Source organism: Malaya genurostris, chromosome 3, assembly GCF_030247185.1.
Source record: "Malaya genurostris strain Urasoe2022 chromosome 3, Malgen_1.1, whole genome shotgun sequence".
NCBI classification, from domain to species: Eukaryota; Metazoa; Arthropoda; class Insecta; order Diptera; family Culicidae; genus Malaya; species Malaya genurostris.
In genome coordinates this window covers 283,775,465-283,795,180 of record NC_080572.1, presented here as the reverse complement: position 1 = coordinate 283,795,180, position 19,716 = coordinate 283,775,465, and the positions used below count along the sequence as shown (strand labels likewise).

At 36.3% G+C, this 19,716-nt stretch overlaps 1 protein-coding gene across 1 annotated transcript in view; it reads right to left on the bottom strand.

Moving 5' to 3' along the window:
* LOC131434363 (sodium-coupled monocarboxylate transporter 1) overlaps positions 1–19,716 on the bottom strand; it is a 211,806-nt gene that overhangs the window by 190,546 nt on the left and 1,544 nt on the right. Inside the window, exon 2 of the mRNA XM_058601032.1 lies at positions 7,006–7,492. Coding sequence (XP_058457015.1) covers positions 7,006–7,183 — 178 coding nt within the window. The 5' untranslated portion in view covers positions 7,184–7,492. The remainder of the gene's footprint in view (positions 1–7,005; positions 7,493–19,716) is intronic.

Genomic DNA, 19,716 nt, shown 5'->3' with positions numbered 1-19,716 from the left:
CAACAAAAGAATAATTAAGATTAGGATTCATTTTTAATAACAATATTTGCTATTTTTCACTTCCACCCGGGAGACTATCATGACCTGCAGACTAAAGGAATTTCAGGGGAGGTAGGGTCAAAATGATGAAAAAAATCATCATTTTAGCGATTATTTCCCAGAATTCTCGTTCAACAAAATAAATATTTTGCATGATAAAAAGCATCATTCGAACAACATTTTGTAATTTTTTCGTGGAAAAATATTGAGAAATAAGTCGGTGAATAGGTATTTTGGAAGACACTTCTCAAAAATCATGATTTGTGGTGTCCACTGTATCTCAGCGAAGACTAATCAGAAGTGAACAAATAAACGCAACATAGTTAGAGAAGAAGTTTTTCTAGACCCCAACGTGTCTGTTTGATTTGTTTTAAATTTTTTAAATTTTTGGTGGTTGTTCAAAGTGAAAATTACGATTTTTCACGAAAAAATCCTTCATTTTGTAGCTGTAAAACATCCCCAAAGTAATAAACAACGAAAAGAAAAACGTTGGTGTCTGGTTTTTTATATGTAGAAAATGTGTAAAAAATTTGAACAAAATTGTTGCAGAAGTTTTTGAATGACGATGGACACGGATTTTCTAAATCTGCTTTCGTGAAAAATGCGTTTAAAGTTGTTTGTCTATAAAACTAATGATAATAATTAATTACTTCAGGGAGCCCGTAGGGTCTAATATTTTCAAAAAATCATATTTTTTCTTTTATAATTTATTATAATGAAACATTTCAAGAATGTTTGGTCAACGAGCTCTTTCTTCTTCGCAGAATGAGCTAGCCATAGATAAAGGTCCATAACTTCCAGAGTTTCGTTCCAATAGGCTTGAAAATTTCACAGAATATTCTTGAATTGTTTTACTATAAGAAAATATAAAGAAAATAATTAATGATTTTTCAAAAGTGTTAGACCCTACCCGCCCCTTGAAAGCCAATTCAAAGATTTGGTACCTTTTGAAAATATATTCTTGAAATTGACATTGACTACCTTCGGAACCGGAAGATGGATCAAAATATAAATCGGGATATTCTAATGACATCTTATGACATTTCAGTTAAATCTAAGCTTGTGAATATCGGTTCTGTCATCTCGGAGAAAATTGAGTGACATTATTTTCCCGTTTTTGGTGTAGTTCAAGAACTTAGTATGGGACCGTAAGACCTTTTATTTGAATCTATTTGTCACACACATATACAAATACATACACACATATATTTTCTCAGTTAGTTGAGCTGAACCGAATGGTATATGACACTCGGTCCTCGGTTGAAAAGTTGGTTTCCACAGTGATTTTATAACCTTTCTCTATGAGAAAGGTAAAAACAAACACTGTTAGATTTTACATTCACTTTTTGCATTGTTGTAACTCGGAAACTGGAAATTGTACTAAAACGATGTTCAAGAAAAAGTTGTAGGAAATCGTTAAAACAAACAATAGAAAATATACAGTGAAAAACAAGTTTAATGCTTTATTAATTTTAGTTGGTTTGACGTAAAGTCAAACGTAAAGTTCAGTTTTGCAATGACTAAGTGGAAACATATATTGAAGAAGCCAAATGAGTAAGAAATTCACAGAGAAGATGATTTTTTAGAAAAAGATACGCTCAGAGGTAGGACTCGAACCTACGTGGAATCCGTGCATACGCGTTTTACTATTTCCGCCACCTGGTATATAACGAGAAGACTAGTGTATTGTTGTCTGATAAACAGAGAATATGTCTGAATACACGATACCGGTCGTGAGGCGGCTAGGATACATATCATTGTTCGATGTACGCTTACCAACTCGGTGCTGTTGTAGAAATGTGTCTACCACAGCTCAGGGTAGCGGAAACAGAAAAACGCGCATGCACGGATTGCATAAGAACGCAGGTTCGCAGGCCTCTGAGCGTATCTTTTTCCAAAAAGTCATCATTTCTGTGAGTTTCTTATTCATTTGGCTTCTTCAATATTTGTTTCCACTCAGTCATTGCAAAACCTAAATATAATGCATTTTCACTAATCAGTAAACTGAAAATTATTTCCGATTTTTGATTTTCCCAAATAGAAAGGCCAAACCGTAACTATGAAATAGGCTTTTCGAACCAAGAATCGTAGGATGAGAGTTCATATATCATGTGACTCAGTTCGGCGAGACGGCAAAATATCTGTATATGTATATGTCGATTTTCTTAAAGATGGCTGTATCGATTCTTTTAAACTTAGATTGAAGAGGAATCTTAAAGTCCCATAAAAAATCAATTTCCTTCGTATCCGATTTCCGGTTTCAGAGTTAGAGAGTAATATGTGTTAAAAATGTAAAAATAATGTCACTTAATATGCTCAGAGATATAAAATATTTAAAAAAATAACATTTCATCCAGTTCCGGAATTTCAAGGTTATATTTTTTTAAGTAACGGAGAAAACCGTAGCGAATACCTTGAAGATGATCTGTAATTTTTTTTAGTTTGTCGGACTAGTTAGTTAATGGTTAGATAATTTTTTTTTCTATGTAGAAGTTCGATTTCTGACTTCTGAGGTAGCGTATCAAATGACTTCGGAATAAGACGAACATAGATTTTTCAAAGATGAAAGAAACGATTTTCAGAAACTCAGATCCAAACGAAAAACACTACAGTTCCATGATTGATGACTCAAAAATGGTACAAAAGGTTCAAAACTTATCCCATAACTATTCAAATTTGATGCAATATGTATTCCCGGAACATGTAAAGATTTTGTTGCGAGATGGTAAACTCGCTTTGATTAGGTTAGATAAAACGAGTAAACCTAAACAGATGTGATAATTGCTGGGAGGGAGGCAGAAAGTTCGAGTATTCACTACCAGAGGCGGGGGCTAATCGAGGTCAATGACCGACATTCTCATAAAAAACCTGTTTTAATCCACCTAGTGGTGTAATGATGCCTTTCTCATATCAATCATACTATCATATATAATACTGTGGTATTCTTAAAAATAATTTTCTTCGATTCTTAAAAGAATAACCGAAATCGTTTTGTTTGACCGTCTACTGATAAAAACTATCAATTGGAAAAGATATGATGTCGATTTAGAAATTTTTTTAAGGTTTTTCTCCATTCTCAGAGAAGGTATACAATTTTTAACCCACTTTACCGTATATTTCCGGATCCGGAAGACGGTTCCACACACACACACACACACACACACACACACACACACACACACACACACACACACACACACACACACACACACACACACACACACACACACACACACACACACACACACACACACACACACACACACACACACACACACACACACACACACACACACACACACACACACACACACACACACACACACACACACACACACACACACACACACACACACACACACACACACACACACACACACACACACACACACACACACACACACACACACACACACACACACACACACACACACACACACACACACACACACACACACACACACACACACACACACACACACACACACACACACACACACACACACACACACACACACACACACACACACACACACACACACACACACACACACACACACACACACACACACACACACACACACACACACACACACACACACACACACACACACACACACACACACACACACACACACACACACACACACACACACACACACACACACACACACACACACACAGACATTTTGCGTACTCGACGAACTGAGTCAAATGGTATATGACACTCGGCCTGTTCAAAAGTCGGTTTTCACAGTGATTGCATAACCTTTCTATATGAGAAAGGCAAAAATTAAATTTCATCCAGTTCCGGAATTTAAACGTTGTATTTTTTATACGTAACGGAGTTAACAGTAGCCAATACCTTGGAGATGATATGCAAATTCATCTAGTTTGTCGGACCAGTTAATTATTAGCCAGATAAACTCTTTTCTTTCTATGTTTGAGTTCGATTTCTGACTCCTGAGGTATACCGTATAAAATGACTTCGGAATGAGACGAACAAAGATTGTTCAAAGATGGAAGAACCGATTTTCAGAAATTTGGATTCAAATGGAAGACACTACAGTTCCATGATTGATGACTCAAAAATGGCACAAAAGGCTCCAAACTTATTCCAGAACTATGCAAATTTGAAGACTTTTTTAGATGATAGTCAAACAAACTCACTACAATCATGTCGAACCTTCATGATTGATTGAATTCCGGTATCAAACAGGAACGTAAAAAAATCTTCGAATGAAAAATTACACTGTTTTGCAGGAATTCGTTGCGAATCCTATGCTAGAAGTATGTAGGAAACCATAAAGTATATGGGATATTTTTGCTTGTTGACGTCGAAACTGCAAATCGGATCGAATTTGAATCTAAAAGTGTAACAATCGATTAAACATTCCATGGTATGTTGAAGTAATTTCCACTTTAGAGTTTAGGGTAATTTAAGGTACTTCCAAAGCCGTTATTCAGGAACCAGCATGACCCAAACCGATTCGTATGGCCATATGACGAATAAATTGCAATATTTTTGAGTCCAACTTTAAAGCTTTTCGGGAATGTCAGCTTTTATATCGCTTTGAATTTTAAAAATTCATCATCCTACAATTCCAGAATCGGTAGTCAGTATTTTTATAAAATAGGATTTATTTTAATTTGTACTATTGTTTCTCAAATTCGATTTGGCTTCTTTTGAGAAAACGATTGAACTTTGAGAAACGATTCGACACTGGAACCGGAATTCGATATTCGGTGTAGCCAGACAAACTCACCTGAGTAGCTGTATAGTTTACATTTGTTTCAAAATGTTTGAAAATCAATGTAGACATCTTTGAGGAATCGTAGTGCGAATTAAATTTTTAGGTGCCTTTCGAAACAAAAACTGAATACAACCAAAAATGAAATAAGTTTATTTGGTTATCGACTATCCAAATCTGCTAACCCGATAAACCTGATTAATTTATGTGAAATAGACATTTTTACACTTATCACTCTGTATCTCCGAAACCGGCAGTTGGATCTGAATGAAAAACAAGATGTTTTTTTTAGAATCATAAAACTTTTCATTTGAATCTTAGATCAATTCAGCCATCTACAAGACAAATGAGTTACACATTTTTAATTTCGTTTCACATATCATCCTGTAGTTCCGGAACCAGAGGTCGGAACCAAACATAATTCAGGAACCTTGTTTGGGAGTATACGTCTTTTCATATGAATCTGAGTTTGTAGAAAACGGTTGAGTCATCTCCGAAAAAATTGAGTGAAATTATTTGTCATACGCATTTGCTGATCTCGACGAACTGATTCGAATGGTATATGGGTGTTATGTTCTTCCAGCATTTATTGCTGTAAGTAGTTTGAATCAATATAATTATGGAATTGCTTTCAACTCGAAAATTCAGACATCATCAGGTTTACATATGGCATATTCGAACAATTATGTTGCCAAAAACGAACCGTGCTAAAATCGGTCCGAGGCAAAATAGCATACTGTACACAGTCTTTTTGGTACTTAGAAACAATTGTATGTAACAGTATAGAAAATCGTGTTTCACGTTGCTCCCAAGCATTTCTTTGCCAGACAGCGCTCAAAACTTCTACTGACGGAATAAGGGAAAAAGTCGCTTTTACAAAAATTTCGATATCTCCGTTAGAAATGAACGGATTTTAACAATCTATGGCTTGTTGGATAGGTATTACCGTGCGGAATCTATGTCTGTTAACATATTCTGTTTTCAAGGTCAATTGTGACAGATACTGTCAAAAAACTGAAAATTGTGACATAAAACTTCGTATAACTCAAAATGTAAACATCCGATCTCAAAACCATTCAATAGCGTTCAGGGTGACGGGGAGACCTTTCATTTGCGACTAGTTTGATCAAAATCGGTCCAGCCATGTCTGAGATCTCGACCTCTTAGTTGACAACACACACACACACACACACACACACACACACACACACACACACACACACACACACACACACACACACACACACAAACACACACACACACACATTTGCTCAGTTCGTCGAGCTGAATGGATTGGTATATGTCATTCGGCCCTCCGGGCCTCGGAAAAATTGAGTTTGAAGTTTGAGCTAATTCTATACCTATTTTTTATATATATAAAAAAAGGTAAAAAAAATCATTCTTTAATTTATAATTTCGGGTTGATAAGTATGCCATTGAAAATATTGTCAAATAAAATCCTAATTTAAATTTAAAAATCTTAGATACCTACAACCAATCGATGGGGATTATTCTAGTTTAAATGAATTTATGAATGAATTTAAACATTGCGTTTTTAATGGCATGATAACCGGTCTTGTTCCCTTTTAATACCCGGTATTATCTTGCTCTGATGTGTTCCGCCTTATATTTGTTCCGTTACTATTCTGCAAGAGAAGCATTGAAATTTTTCAAATCTCACAATCAATCATCTAGTACGTGTGATTATCGTAATTCAGAGATGTAAAAAAACATGTCAGTTTTATTCGTATTTACGTTATTCAGTTATGCCTCTGACATAACCCACCCTTCCTCAATAAGGTTTGTTCGAAAAGCCGTTCACTTATAATACAAAACCGACAAGTACAGAGTGTCACACATAAAATTTCGAATTTAAAAATGCAATAATAAAAATAATGGTTTGATAGATTTCAATGAATTAACCTTTCAAATAAATGTACAATCATTTAAATCTATCAAACCGATTTTTTCATTCATTCATTGCATTTTTAAATTCAAAATTTTTCGTGGGACACCCTGTAGTTACACGTGGTTGCGTGATATGGAACTCTAAGGGAGGAAACCTACGAAGGACACTTTCCTATCTCTCTGGTATTGAGACTTCCATCGGATCCAGTTTTTAAATTCGCGCTATATTTACATTCTAATAATTGATGCGACTTTCGCAACTAAGTTAAATTAGATTGATTATGGATACATAATTCATTACACTCACCAATTCCCAAAGACACGACCAACATGAAGCCAACGGCCGAATAGTCATAGGGAGAAAATTCTCCCTGGTGTAAATTCTCCTCGCTGCCACACTCCGGCCATTCCGAGCTGTCCGATTCCGGTCGAGCTGCGACCGCCAGCGCGCAACCAATCAAAACAACAATCTTGAAAGTTTCCATTCTCCTATAATATACTCTATTGAACCTATCAGTAATATTTGGTACCGATCGGTGTAACCGCTTCGTTTTATAAGCTATTTTAGTTATTTGGCCGATGCCGATTATTTGTCACTGTCAGTTTATTTGCTTATTGCTTCTCGATTGTCTCCGGGGTCGATTGATTTACATTTCCGGCGGCTGCCCGCGGGTGTCAGTAATTGAGAAGCGTTCGAAATTGATCACGTTTTATTTAATTGATATCACAAAAAAACCCCACTCAGTAGCTGCTGTGCTGACACCCCGGATCGCCCCAGATGGGTGCTGCTTTATCTGAAACGGGGGAGAGAAAGAGAAACAAAATTAGCAGATGACACTTTTCGGAACTAGTGGGAATCTTTGGATAAATTGGCAGTTCGATTGTTGAAGGTGTTAAGTTGTGAATTTTATTTTGGTTCGTTGAGACTTGTTTGGCTTGATCGTTAAATTTGCTAACAGTTTAGCAAATATTAGAGCTACTAAATATTTGCCAATGATTGTTCAAATATTGATGCATGATCAAGAGCAATAAAACCATTTAGGTTCGTTAGCACACTAAAGAGACACAATGAACGTGACGAGAATATTGAACGCTCAATAGATACTACAATTTTTTTTTGTAGAATTGATTCTAAATTGATGGATATCATATCAGAACTATAACGACGTCGTTTTGCTATGTATAATATTTTTGAAAGCTTTGAAATAATATGCAACGAAACACATACGATACGTGGAAAAGAATCGTTTCGATAATCATGCCTAATGTGATTATAATCGCAGCTGCACAACCATCATTTACTGTTAAAACTCCACCTTTTATTAACGCTAAAAGGTTGCCAAACCCATCAAATGAAGAAGGGCAAAGGGTCTATTGTAAAAATCCAATGCCACTCGGAATAATAGTACTGAGTTGGGAAAGTCAACTCAATCCGCACTTTGATATGCTCCCATGACCTAATTAACTTCCGAGGCAAAACAAAATTCCACTTAAACGAATTTATATGGCCCTCATATTACCCAATTATTCCTGAAAAGTTCGCACCATCCAGACAAAGAAAAATATTTCAGCCGTTCAGCCGCATACCAATCAACAGTGCCACAATTATTACCGAGAAACATGAGAAATTGCCAAAGCCGAGACAATCTGCGCACACTGCCGCTACCGCTGACGTTGACCGATCGAAGGAGGCGGCAGAAAAAAAGTGGCTTCAAACGGTTCGAACTAACACGTGCCAGTTTGAACTGCATCAGTCCGAGATGTGCGAGAGGTCTTGCTGGCATGAGTACAGGCGCTCGTGAACAAACACCACCAGTGGAAGACGATCGCGCGACGGTTGGTTTGACGTTGACTCAGACGAAAACGCTTCAAAACGAACCGGCTAAAATGACGTAGGACCCCCTGTCGCAAGAGACGACAAAGCATGAGCATCAGCTGGAGCTGCTCGACATTCGTGTGGACCGATGACCCGCGCGAGCATAGCTTTGTTGCACCATTTCTTATGCGGCGCCTACTTCCGTTTTGTCGTTTGTTTTGATCCCCGAGTCGAGGGGGTGTAATTAACCGGTACGAATCGGTTTACGGTTTACGGAACATGTTTTCGGTTCTGTTAACGATAACGGCTTTTTGGCGGCGATCGCAAGACGAATGCAAAAGCGATTCGACATGTTCGGTGGCTACGCGGTGAAGGTTTTTCGCGATCAGTTGACTCTCTTGAGGTTCGTCCGGGTGCCGCGTGGGAAGAACGAGTTCACAGCAACGACTGTTTCTCGGACTGACAAGGTTACTTACTGACAGTGTTTAGCCTGTTTAGTTGATAGTATTTTTGTATTTATCATACTATAGTACAAAAACAAATCAGTTTTAACCGGATTCACCGAGTTTTCCAAGAAATTATTCATCGTACATAGCAAATCCGATTCAGGTGATCGGATAGGAAATTTCTATACCTTGTCTTGTTTCGATTTTAATTTCTACATTCAATCGTGCATTGCCTTCATCGGTGACAAATACTTCTATTCTGGCATAGGCCAGATATTGACAAATTACTTCAAACAAACGTTTTGACATCAGTGGAAAAGTCACTAATGTGAACGTAATTGATAGAATTAATTAATTTAATCAAACGCTTCTGAAGTAGTTAGATTAGAAACTGGGTCAAATTCAGCTTCCAGCTGAAAAAATTGACGTTTTATTCAATTTAAAATTGGAAATTCGGGAATATTATCTCATGATTTTTATAAGAATTAATTTTACTGAATCATTGTTGGTACAATACAGTAAAAAAATGAAGGCTTGAGATACCGAAAGAACACTTCCGAAAAACATCGAATGGGTAATGTCAGCGACATAACTGAAGGAGATGAATACGAATAAACAGACAGTTTTCCTTCATGCTTCCGAATAACAATATGTAGTCACTTTAATTAAGGAGTGTATCGAAAATAAGCCTTCCACATATATTTGTGCTGTACGCATGTATTTGTGATGGTTTTTTATGCTTAGATCACAGCATGCTGTGCGTTTGGCTGTCAGCTTTCGTTTGTTTACTTGTTTGTGCGGTAGAAACTCTACGTTTACAAAATGTCGCGTATTGAAAAGGAAGTGAAAATTAAGGTTCTGGACACATGGCTAAGTGAGCAGGGTATTACTATGCGAAAATTGGCAAAGCGGTTTGGACTTCATCATGCCAGTGTTAAAACCATCAAAGTTTCTATTCTTTGGAGGAGCTACCAGGAAGAGGCAGAAAACCCGGTTCTTCCAACCCGAAGCTGGACCAGAAAGTGGTATCATCATGAAGAACAAATTAATGTCAATACGTGATTTTGCCAAAAAAGCTTGAGCGAGTGTCGGAATGATCCAGCGTATCAAGAGATGAAATCACCTGAAGACCTACAACAAGCAGAAAATCTCGAAACAAAGTGTAGAACAGTAGAAGCGAGCACCAACAAGGGCCCGAAAATTGTATTCGCGTCTTTTGCAGTGTCCGCATGAACGTGTGTTAATGGACGATGAGACTTATGTAAAGGAGGACTCAAAAACCCTTCCAGGTCCACAATACTTCACTGTCGTCATTGGGGAGGATGTGAGCGATGCGGACAGGTCGATTCAAGTGGAGAAATTCGGTCGAAAGGTATTGGTATGGCAAGCAATATGTCCTTGTGGTTTGAAGTCAACAATTTTTTACACTACCGGAACTATAAATGCTGAAATCTATCGATCAGAGTGTCTCCAGAAGAGATTGCTGCCTTTATATAAGAAGCATAGTACACCTCCACTGTTTTGGCCGAATTTAGCGTCGGCTCACTATGCCAAAACAACTCTCAATTGGCTTGCGGAAAAAGGTAAGAAATATCAATCCCCCAAATACCCATCGAGCATTACTGGGCAATCGTGAAGAGGGTCTTCAAGAAGACTGGTATGGCAGGAGTTCAACAAAATTTGAGCTCAAACATCCAAAAAATGCGATGCAACACTTGTCCGGAACTTGAAGAATAAAGAATCAATTTTTAGTTTGAATAAAATGTCCATAATTTGAAAGAAAAAATTGTGGATAGCTTATTTTCAATACACTCCTTAGTTAAAAGATTTTGTAGATTATGCGATTTTCACTTCTGGCCTTCTACAATATGAAATGGTGAATCTTTACTACTACAAGGAATGAGAAGTCCCAGGCCTAACAAAGAAAAAGTCGATTTTTTCCATGAAAACTCAGTATAATATCCATCTAGAGCAATGTACACAGCCCATCGGTCCTTCAACATTTCGATGAGATTTTTCAATGTCTTCAAAATAGGCTTTAGTTTCTGCAGTGATCTCAGCATTTGACAAAAATTTATTTTACTGGCGAAACCTTGTCCGATTTGGAAATAGAAAATAGTCGCTGGGGGCCTGGTCTGGAGAATACGAGGGATGGTGGATCAATCTGTACCGCAAATCATTCAATTTTACCGTTGCTGTTTCATCAGGACCCGCAAACCGTCTTTTTACTTAACTTGATGAAAACTAGAACTCGTCGGACACGATCAGCACGGTATTCAAACACTTGTGGATAGATTGTCATGAAATTTGGTGTTAGGCCATCTAGAGATTAGTTCTCAACAAAAATTTACACGGTTCGAAACTATTCACGTCTTTTCTGCGAGATGACCGGGACTTTTCATTCCATGTAATAAAAGTATGACTCATTCACAATAAAACATATCAGGCGTGCCAGTTTATAATTCGTGACTTTTTAAATGGAAATACTTGTTGATTTTAAGTAATAGGTTCAACATACTTTACTCAAAGCGGACCCCTTCGAAAGCTATGCATTTTTTCTGTCTGTTCATTATTTTAGCGTCGTGCAGTGAAGTACTGCTCAGCAAGTGCGCAAAATATTGAGAGAAACAAATGAGAGTCGGAAGGGGCTCAATCTGGAGAATATGGCGCATGGGGCAAACTTTTATCTGAGTTTAGAAATAATACTTTTGACCGCTTTCGCTGTGTGTGAAGGGCCATCGCGAAATGACTTCTTGTGTCTTGTGGAGCATGCTTGTCTCTTTTGAGTAACGTTTAATTCAATTTCATCGTTTGCTGTCGGTAGCCATTTTTATTTTCCGTTTCTCCTTATATGAGAAGCTCGAAGTACAAGACTCCTGTTCGATCACACAAACTGCATCGTTCGACCCATGATTATCTGCGCATCGGATTCCTACATTTCCTACATTTTAGCATACGATCAAAACGATGTGGCGAAGCCGCATTAGATATTTTTTCATCTGCACTCAGTTAACGGAAAATACCCCAACTGTCTGATAGGTACACTAATAAAGTCTCCAAGTTTTTTTTTTGGAAATTCCATTCTAAGGATCATGAATAAACCTACAAAAATTATTCACGTCTCTGGATCATTTACGAAGTACGTTTGTAGGTCAAAAAACGGAAGTAATCATTTTTAATTATCTTTATCTATCAATTCCAAATAAAGACTAATGAAGAATTCGGTGAAATTACCCTCTCGGCGAAATTATCCTTTCGCCGAAATGGCATTCGGCGAAACGGCTCGCCGAAATGGCCCTGATCCGCATGCGGTTTTGTGCTAAGTGCACTACTTTCAAATTGTATGTTTCGCCTTCGGCTCTTCAGTACGTCAGCAGTTTATGTTGAACTTCTTACGTCACATTTGTTTCATGCCGAAAATGCAAAACTTCGCTAACCGATTTTCGCTTTTTCTGCTCTGTACATCATTCAGGTCATGAGGTCGCTTGGCGATTAACGCCATTTATTTTCAGAGTTTGGTTATTATCTTCATTCAAGAATCCTTGCGATTCGGCATTTTCTTTTTTTTTTGTGTTGATCTGTGCGTTTTTCGTCTTTTACACTAAACTTAAATATAGTGAAAAGCATTTTTTCAGTGAGTATTTTAAGTATTTTTTTAGTAAGTAATTTTAGTTGGTTTGACGTAAACTAAATTCGGTTTTGCAATGACTGAGTGGAAACATATATTGGAGAAGCCAAATGAATGAAAAAAACAACTAAAATTAATAAATCGTTACAAAACAATTGCGGTTTGATTTCCCGCAACAATCTGCTTCTGGTAGGAAAGGACAGACTATCAACACAACCTTCATAGGGATCTGTCGCTGAAGGTGACCAGCAAAGATGGTGACAAGTGATTATATATACACTCTCCTACTCAGTGCTTGAGCGGAAAATGGGTATAAAGTGAGAAAACTAGTGATTGATGGGCAGAGAAGATGTTTGGATGTATGGTATCGGTCGGGTGACAGCCAGAATGTAGGCCATGTTCAATCTACGTGCTACCACGTCTGACTGGCGTTTTAGAGTGACTAAAACAAGATTCAGAGTGGCGTAATGGTAGCGCGTATGCACGGAATGCATAAGAACGCAGGTTCGAGTCCTGTCTCTGAGCGTATCTTTTTCCAATAAATCATCCTTTCTGTTACATTTTCATTCATTTGGCTTCTCCAATATATGTTATGTCAAATATAAAAAATTTGAGAAACAGCAGATTAACTTATTACAAAAAAAAACTATTACTGGTACCATACTGTCAAAATTATAGAAAGTTTCTGATAAGCGGATGGGCAATGTCTGCGACATAACTGAATGAGCTGAATACGACTGAAATAGACAACCTTCCATCACGCTTCCGATTATTAATAGTCACCCCAATAGGTTGAATTGTTCTATGGATTGCCAAATTTCTTCACATCCACAATCTAAAATGGTGAACCTATTCTGAAGTACGATTCACATTCATTCACATTAAACATACCAGATGTGCCAGTTAATAGTAAACGACTTTTTAAATAGAAATAAATAGAAATGTCGAATGAAGGTAATAGATTAAAGGTATTTTATTCAAAGTAGCTGACTTTGAAAGCTATACATTTGACAATCTTTCCAACAACTCACGATGTCGAAAGAACTGTTCGTTTTTGACGATGGCAATCCAGTCACGAAGCCAGTTTCCTACATTTTCGTAACTAGTGAAGTACTGCATAGCCAGTGAGTGAAACATGGTAGTCGGAAGGGACCAAGTCTGTTGAATATGACGTATGACACAAAGTTCCTAAAGGCTTGTAGTGCAAAAAATAGCTTTATCATGTCATTGCTGTTATTAGGTAACATCTGATTCAATTTGCCGTCGGTAGTGATTAGTATTTTTAGCTCGAAATACAAGACATCTTTTCGATCCCACCAAATGCATTGAATCATTTCCGAAACAATTTGGCAGTTAAAGTCGATATTTGGCCATTGTCGGCCCATAATTCTCTGCGCTCGGGCCTCTTAACGTAAATAATTAATTCACACTTCAGAAAAATGGTCTTTACTTGGCAAGAGTTTTGACTAGTTCACTTCACTAAATTGCAATTGTCAAAACAGCAATGGTTTTAGACAGGTTATGTCACAGCAAAAAATCACGCAATAGATTTAACGAAAGACTAATCACTACATGAAACATGACGTGTCATGAAATTTCATGAACTTGATATCATGAAAATTTTCATGGGAAATGAGTTATTGTTCATGATATCAATCTAATCATGAATAATAATTAGGCATGATTGACATGTTTCATGATTTCATGATGTCTACCCATGGTACCGGGAAATAAGTTCTTCTTAGCTCATTTATTTAATGGAGAAAAATACCCTTAACAACAAGCTTAGATAAAATTGATCAAAATTTTCATGTCCTTTGAAGCGCGAACCAAACAGTCAGAGACATAAAGAAGTATTCTTAGAACTTTATACACTCCAGAAGTTCTCTGTACAGTTCAAAAGAAGGCTATTGATATTCGCCCATTAAAAATTTAAAACAAAATCTTTGTTAACTTTGCTGGTTAAAAACTTTCGAACGATAAGCACCCTTCAATTTGAGAAATATACTTTGTAGGGGAGAAATGTGAACAGCGAGCCCAAAGGAGCTTCAAGAAAACTAAATTAACCAAAAATAACAAGCAATTCAATAAATGAATCAAACTGAAACTTCTGAGAAGGTTGCTTATATTATAAATGCAAGCACCTCTGCGAGGTTTGACGGTACACAAAAATCAGTTCGTTAATAGGTAAAAAAGGAACTTTTAACGAATCGAATATTCCTTTACCGTATTTTCCATACTGACGCTTTCCACCATTAGCGAAAAAAGTTTTGCTACCATTTGTCAAGACTCATGATCATGTTATAACAGATGGAAACTGGAAGAAATCGTATTAAATTTGACTGCTCAGCTAAAAATGTCAAAGTGATCAAGTTCGAAACATGCAAATAAAGCATTAACACAATTAGCTTGGTATTTCCTAATGGCTTATTACAAAACATATTCAAACGAAATTTTTCAAACAAATATTACCATCAAATGTTTCATAACAAAATATTAGATAAAAAATATGACTGGAGTAGAAATTGGTGAAATTACTCCCCAAAATTAGCAAACAATTGGTGGAAAAATGACATCTTCCATAACAGGAGATGTAATTTCGATTTCATTATTCCAAAGCATTTTTCAAACAAAATTGAAAATTTGAAACAACTAACAGCGTTATGGGTTCGATTCTCAACCCCGCACATAGGGTCAGAAAGAAACGAATGACCTTAAGGTTAAAACGTTTTTAATTGAAACAAAAAAAGATTATATACGAAGGAAATATTTTACACGTGTTCTTCTGAAGTACATGAATCTTGTAAGTTACCCGTAATCCAAATGTACATATTTCAATATTCATTCCAACCCATTTACAAAGCGTCACTATGGAAACAACAACAGGTAATGATGTACATTTAATAAACTTACCGGCACAAAACGTAACGTACTCCGAAGAACGCCCGGCGGTATTACAACCAGTATTGAAAGAATCTGTTGCTCTTTATTTATTTATTTACATTTCAATAGAATCCAATGAAATGAGCAATATTGGCAAACAATTTCCGTGTTTTGCTAAACAAATCTGAGCGTATTGTATTGAAGTAATAGAGCTTCAAATCACTTCTTAACTTGCAACCACTGTGAAAATCAACTTTTTCTTTCCTATTCGTGTACCGTTCGATTCCGTTTGTGTCTAAAGCCTTGGTATTTTATTCCTTTTGTAGAATTCGATCTTCTGTTTCAACAGACTGGTACTACGATTCTACTGACACTAAGAATCAGCTCGTCATTGGGCCGTATGAATAAAAGGTAGTAAAGTCTGTTGTTTGTAGTATCTTCTCAAAAACAAAGTCAACAGAGTATAACGCGGTTTGGTATGAATGAAAAATAAGTTCGAACATGTAGTTAATGCTACTTCCGAATTTAAGCATTTACTGCATACCGTATCGATACAGAGCCGGAAAAGCTGGCATAAGCATGCACAAAGCAAGAAACTTACTTACATCTGTAAAAATGCCACTTTTTTAAATTTCTGTACTTCACTTTATCAGCAAACACACGAGTAGCAACCTCTAGAGCTACCTACCGAAAACTTGTAGTAAATACTACAGTTTGTAGCATGTTTTGACAGGAACGTGATCCACACGTAGCATTTACTACCGAAGCATGCTACGTTTTATTCATACGGCCCATTATTTTAACAAAATAATTTTTGTCGGTTTTTGATATATTGTTTTGTAATGCGTAATGTGAAAACCAGTGTTGGTGATTGCTGAAAATTTGACAGAAGCTGCTCGATTTTTATCTATATTGTATACAACATTTTCAATCCGGTAGAAGATGCTACAAGAACTCGAGTCTCTCAATGCATGAACTGCGAGAGAATTTTGCTACATTTCTTCGCTCCACTTCATACTCTGAGTATTTCACGACCCTTAAAAAAATTGCATTCTGATAATGATTGGTGCTATGTGGAATTTACCAAGAGAGAATCACAAGTTGACAATTATCGCAGAAAATCGAATCGATGATTCGACTTGATGATTCTCATACTAGGTTGCAATATTTCAAAACCCTTGTGTGGAGAATTCACATACATTTTCATAGACACAAATTATACAAAAGTTATAAGCACATAGTTAGAATAAGCGGCAATAGTAAAATGATTCTATCGCAATTATCCACTACCCATACAGAATCGGATCGCGAAACGAGAATAAGCGACCGTTTGTTGCAAATTGAAATTTCAATCGCACTCGATTGACTTTGGCAAAATATAGGGCTATTCATAGATAATGCTTTTTCATGGCTGGTGTGTATTCTGAAAGCTGAATTCTGATTGATTTACAACAGATTATCTTTCAGATAGCAGATATTGAGCTATAAGCATTGTTGGTCAGCCCATAAAAGGCTATTTTAATACCATTATTAGTGCTTACTGGTTACCTGGGTATACAGCTCAAATTTCCTTATTTTTAACAAAAAGTTTCTAATATTTAAACGCTTAGTCACTTTATTTAATCGGTAAGCCTGTCAAAAAAATAAAACAAAACAAATGACAGTAAATGTTTTGTGGCAGGAACAGGGGTTTTTAAAAAAATAATTTTACACTTGTTAGGACTTCTAAAGCCTCACCTTCTTCTTAGTAGGGACTTCTTAATATTTATATATTCGTATTTGAAATACAGTGATCGGCCCTTTGAAGCTTCAAATTTAATTTACGAATGAAAACTTTGATAGGTCTCAATGACAATATTGGTCCTGTACACGGGTTATATAAAAAAAAGATCGATTTTCTGCTGCTTCTTACTGAGCACAACATTGACATGATTAACATTTCGCAAGTTACAACAGTTTGAAAAAAGTGCCCCAGTGAAAATACATTCACACATCTGATTTTTTACGTGTCTAAAAATCGGAACAGGATAGAGTTTTCAGTTCGTGTTCACACTAGTTCCTACACGGTGTAAAGTGGGAAGAAATTTTTCTCCGATATCCGGAATGGCTTACGAGTTTTACGTATGCGACTACATTAGACGATTCCATCTTACGTGATTTTTAAAAGGATGGGAGACATCCTTGCAAATTGCTGGTAACTTACGAGAATCAGCTGATGACATTTCAGTTTTTTTAACAACCTACTCACTGTGGTGAACCTTGCATTGAAACTGCGAGAAAAAAAAAACAAATTAAACCAAAGACAAGCATACCAGTTCAGCAACGGTAACTGGTGAACCCAGTACTTTTGTTTCAAAAATACTTTCATCATCGAACCAACTGGTAACTGGCATAAATGCTGAACAAGGTACAAACTGTGGAACTTGCAATTATCCCGAGACTGCGAACAATAATGAAAACGAGAGAAAAGAAAACTGAAAACACCCACAAAAGTACGTTCAACAACATCAACAATACCGACGATGAATTAATGGATAATAAGACGAGCCGTGAGCAAAGACCCTCCCGCAATTCTCACTGGATGTAAATGGAAGAAAAAGGGTGACAACCAGATCCAATAAGAAAACGATAATATTGACAAAAAATACCTCACTCGGCCATTCCAAGCTTGTACGCGAATATGCCTGAATATTTTTTTTTATAGAATAAAAACACAGGACAGAGTTCCTTCAATAATTTAGGGAAAATGCCATACATGAGTGAATGCATAAAACACTTGGAAAATTTGCGATTGTTTTAAAAAAAATTCAGATTACAACATAGCTCGACGTTTCATGCATTTCTAAGACATTTGGCATCAAAAAAAATTTCTTCAGTTCTGTGTTTTTTTTACGCGGATTTCCGAAGCTACGCGGCTCGCATCCCCCGCGTGGAAAGAGACCTCTGTGTATACTGAACTGAATATTTGGAGTTATGTCGGCATTTTCATGTATAAATTATCACTTTTCTTAGTGGATTGCAGGTGATCGGTAAGATGATTTTACTAATGCTAGCTTACAAAAATTCATCTTCTTTTGTGCAAGTTTATCATACAAGTTTCCCTGTGTTGTTGAAAATAATTTCTGATCTGGCAAGTAACTCGCACAAAGTTATTAAGGCCAGGTTCCTCCGAACAATTTTCAAAAAATAAAAAAAAATCTAGATTGGTAGAAAATATTTCTAGAAATGATATAGAATTAGTCACTGTAATTTAAAAAAGTTAAAAACAATTGAAATTAAAAAGAAATCGGTCAGTCTGCTATTTCTGTTGTTGTGGTGGTGAAAATGTTTCATTGTAGTACCGACAAATACCAGCAAATCGAACGAGCTTGAGCAGCCATATTGAAACAAAAATAAAGTAATTTAGTCTACGTACTTTAATCTGTAAAAAATACTCTATAATATTTGTCTTCAACAACAAATGAAACTTGAAATTACACTGAGGTCCTTTTTTACACAGGGGATACGTACCGCGTAGAAAAAAAACCGCAGAGAAAGCCGCGCAACTTCGGAAATTCGCATAGAAAAAAAAAACCACGTAACTTCTGAAATCCGCGTAAAAAACCTAAAAACTAAAGAACTTATTTATGCCAAATATCTTAGAAATGCTTGACACGCCCAGATCTGGTGTCATTTAAAAAAATTTAAATCGACTTTGGGACTTTAAAAAAATTTGAGATTTCCGAAATCGAATTTTTTTTAGATGCCAAATGTCTTAGAAATGCATGAAAGCTCTGGTGTAATCTCAAAAAAAAAACTTTAACTGAAATCGACTTTAGGAATGAAAGCTTCGGATATCCGCGTAGAAAAAAAAAACGCAAAATGGAAGCAATTTTTTGATGCCAAATGTCTTAGAAGTGCATAAAACTTCGAGATCTGGTGGAATCTAAAATAAAATGTTAAAAAAAATCGAAAAGTCTCAGAGAGTTGACTTAAAAAAATTCGAGATAACACCAGATTTAAAAGTTTCATGCATTTCTTAGACAAAGCAATAAACCGCGTAAGTTTGGAAATCCGCGTAAAAAAGACCACAGTGTAACACGTTTTTCGGAATCTGGTCTTAAAATGGACTTGCTTAAATTTGTTATATGATTGTATTATTTATTGAAATATGCATCAAATTTAAATTGTTAAGATTCAATTCGGGTAGTCAGTCAAAATGGTTAATCGTTTGATCAGATCACAAGAGCTTATTATTCAAAACTT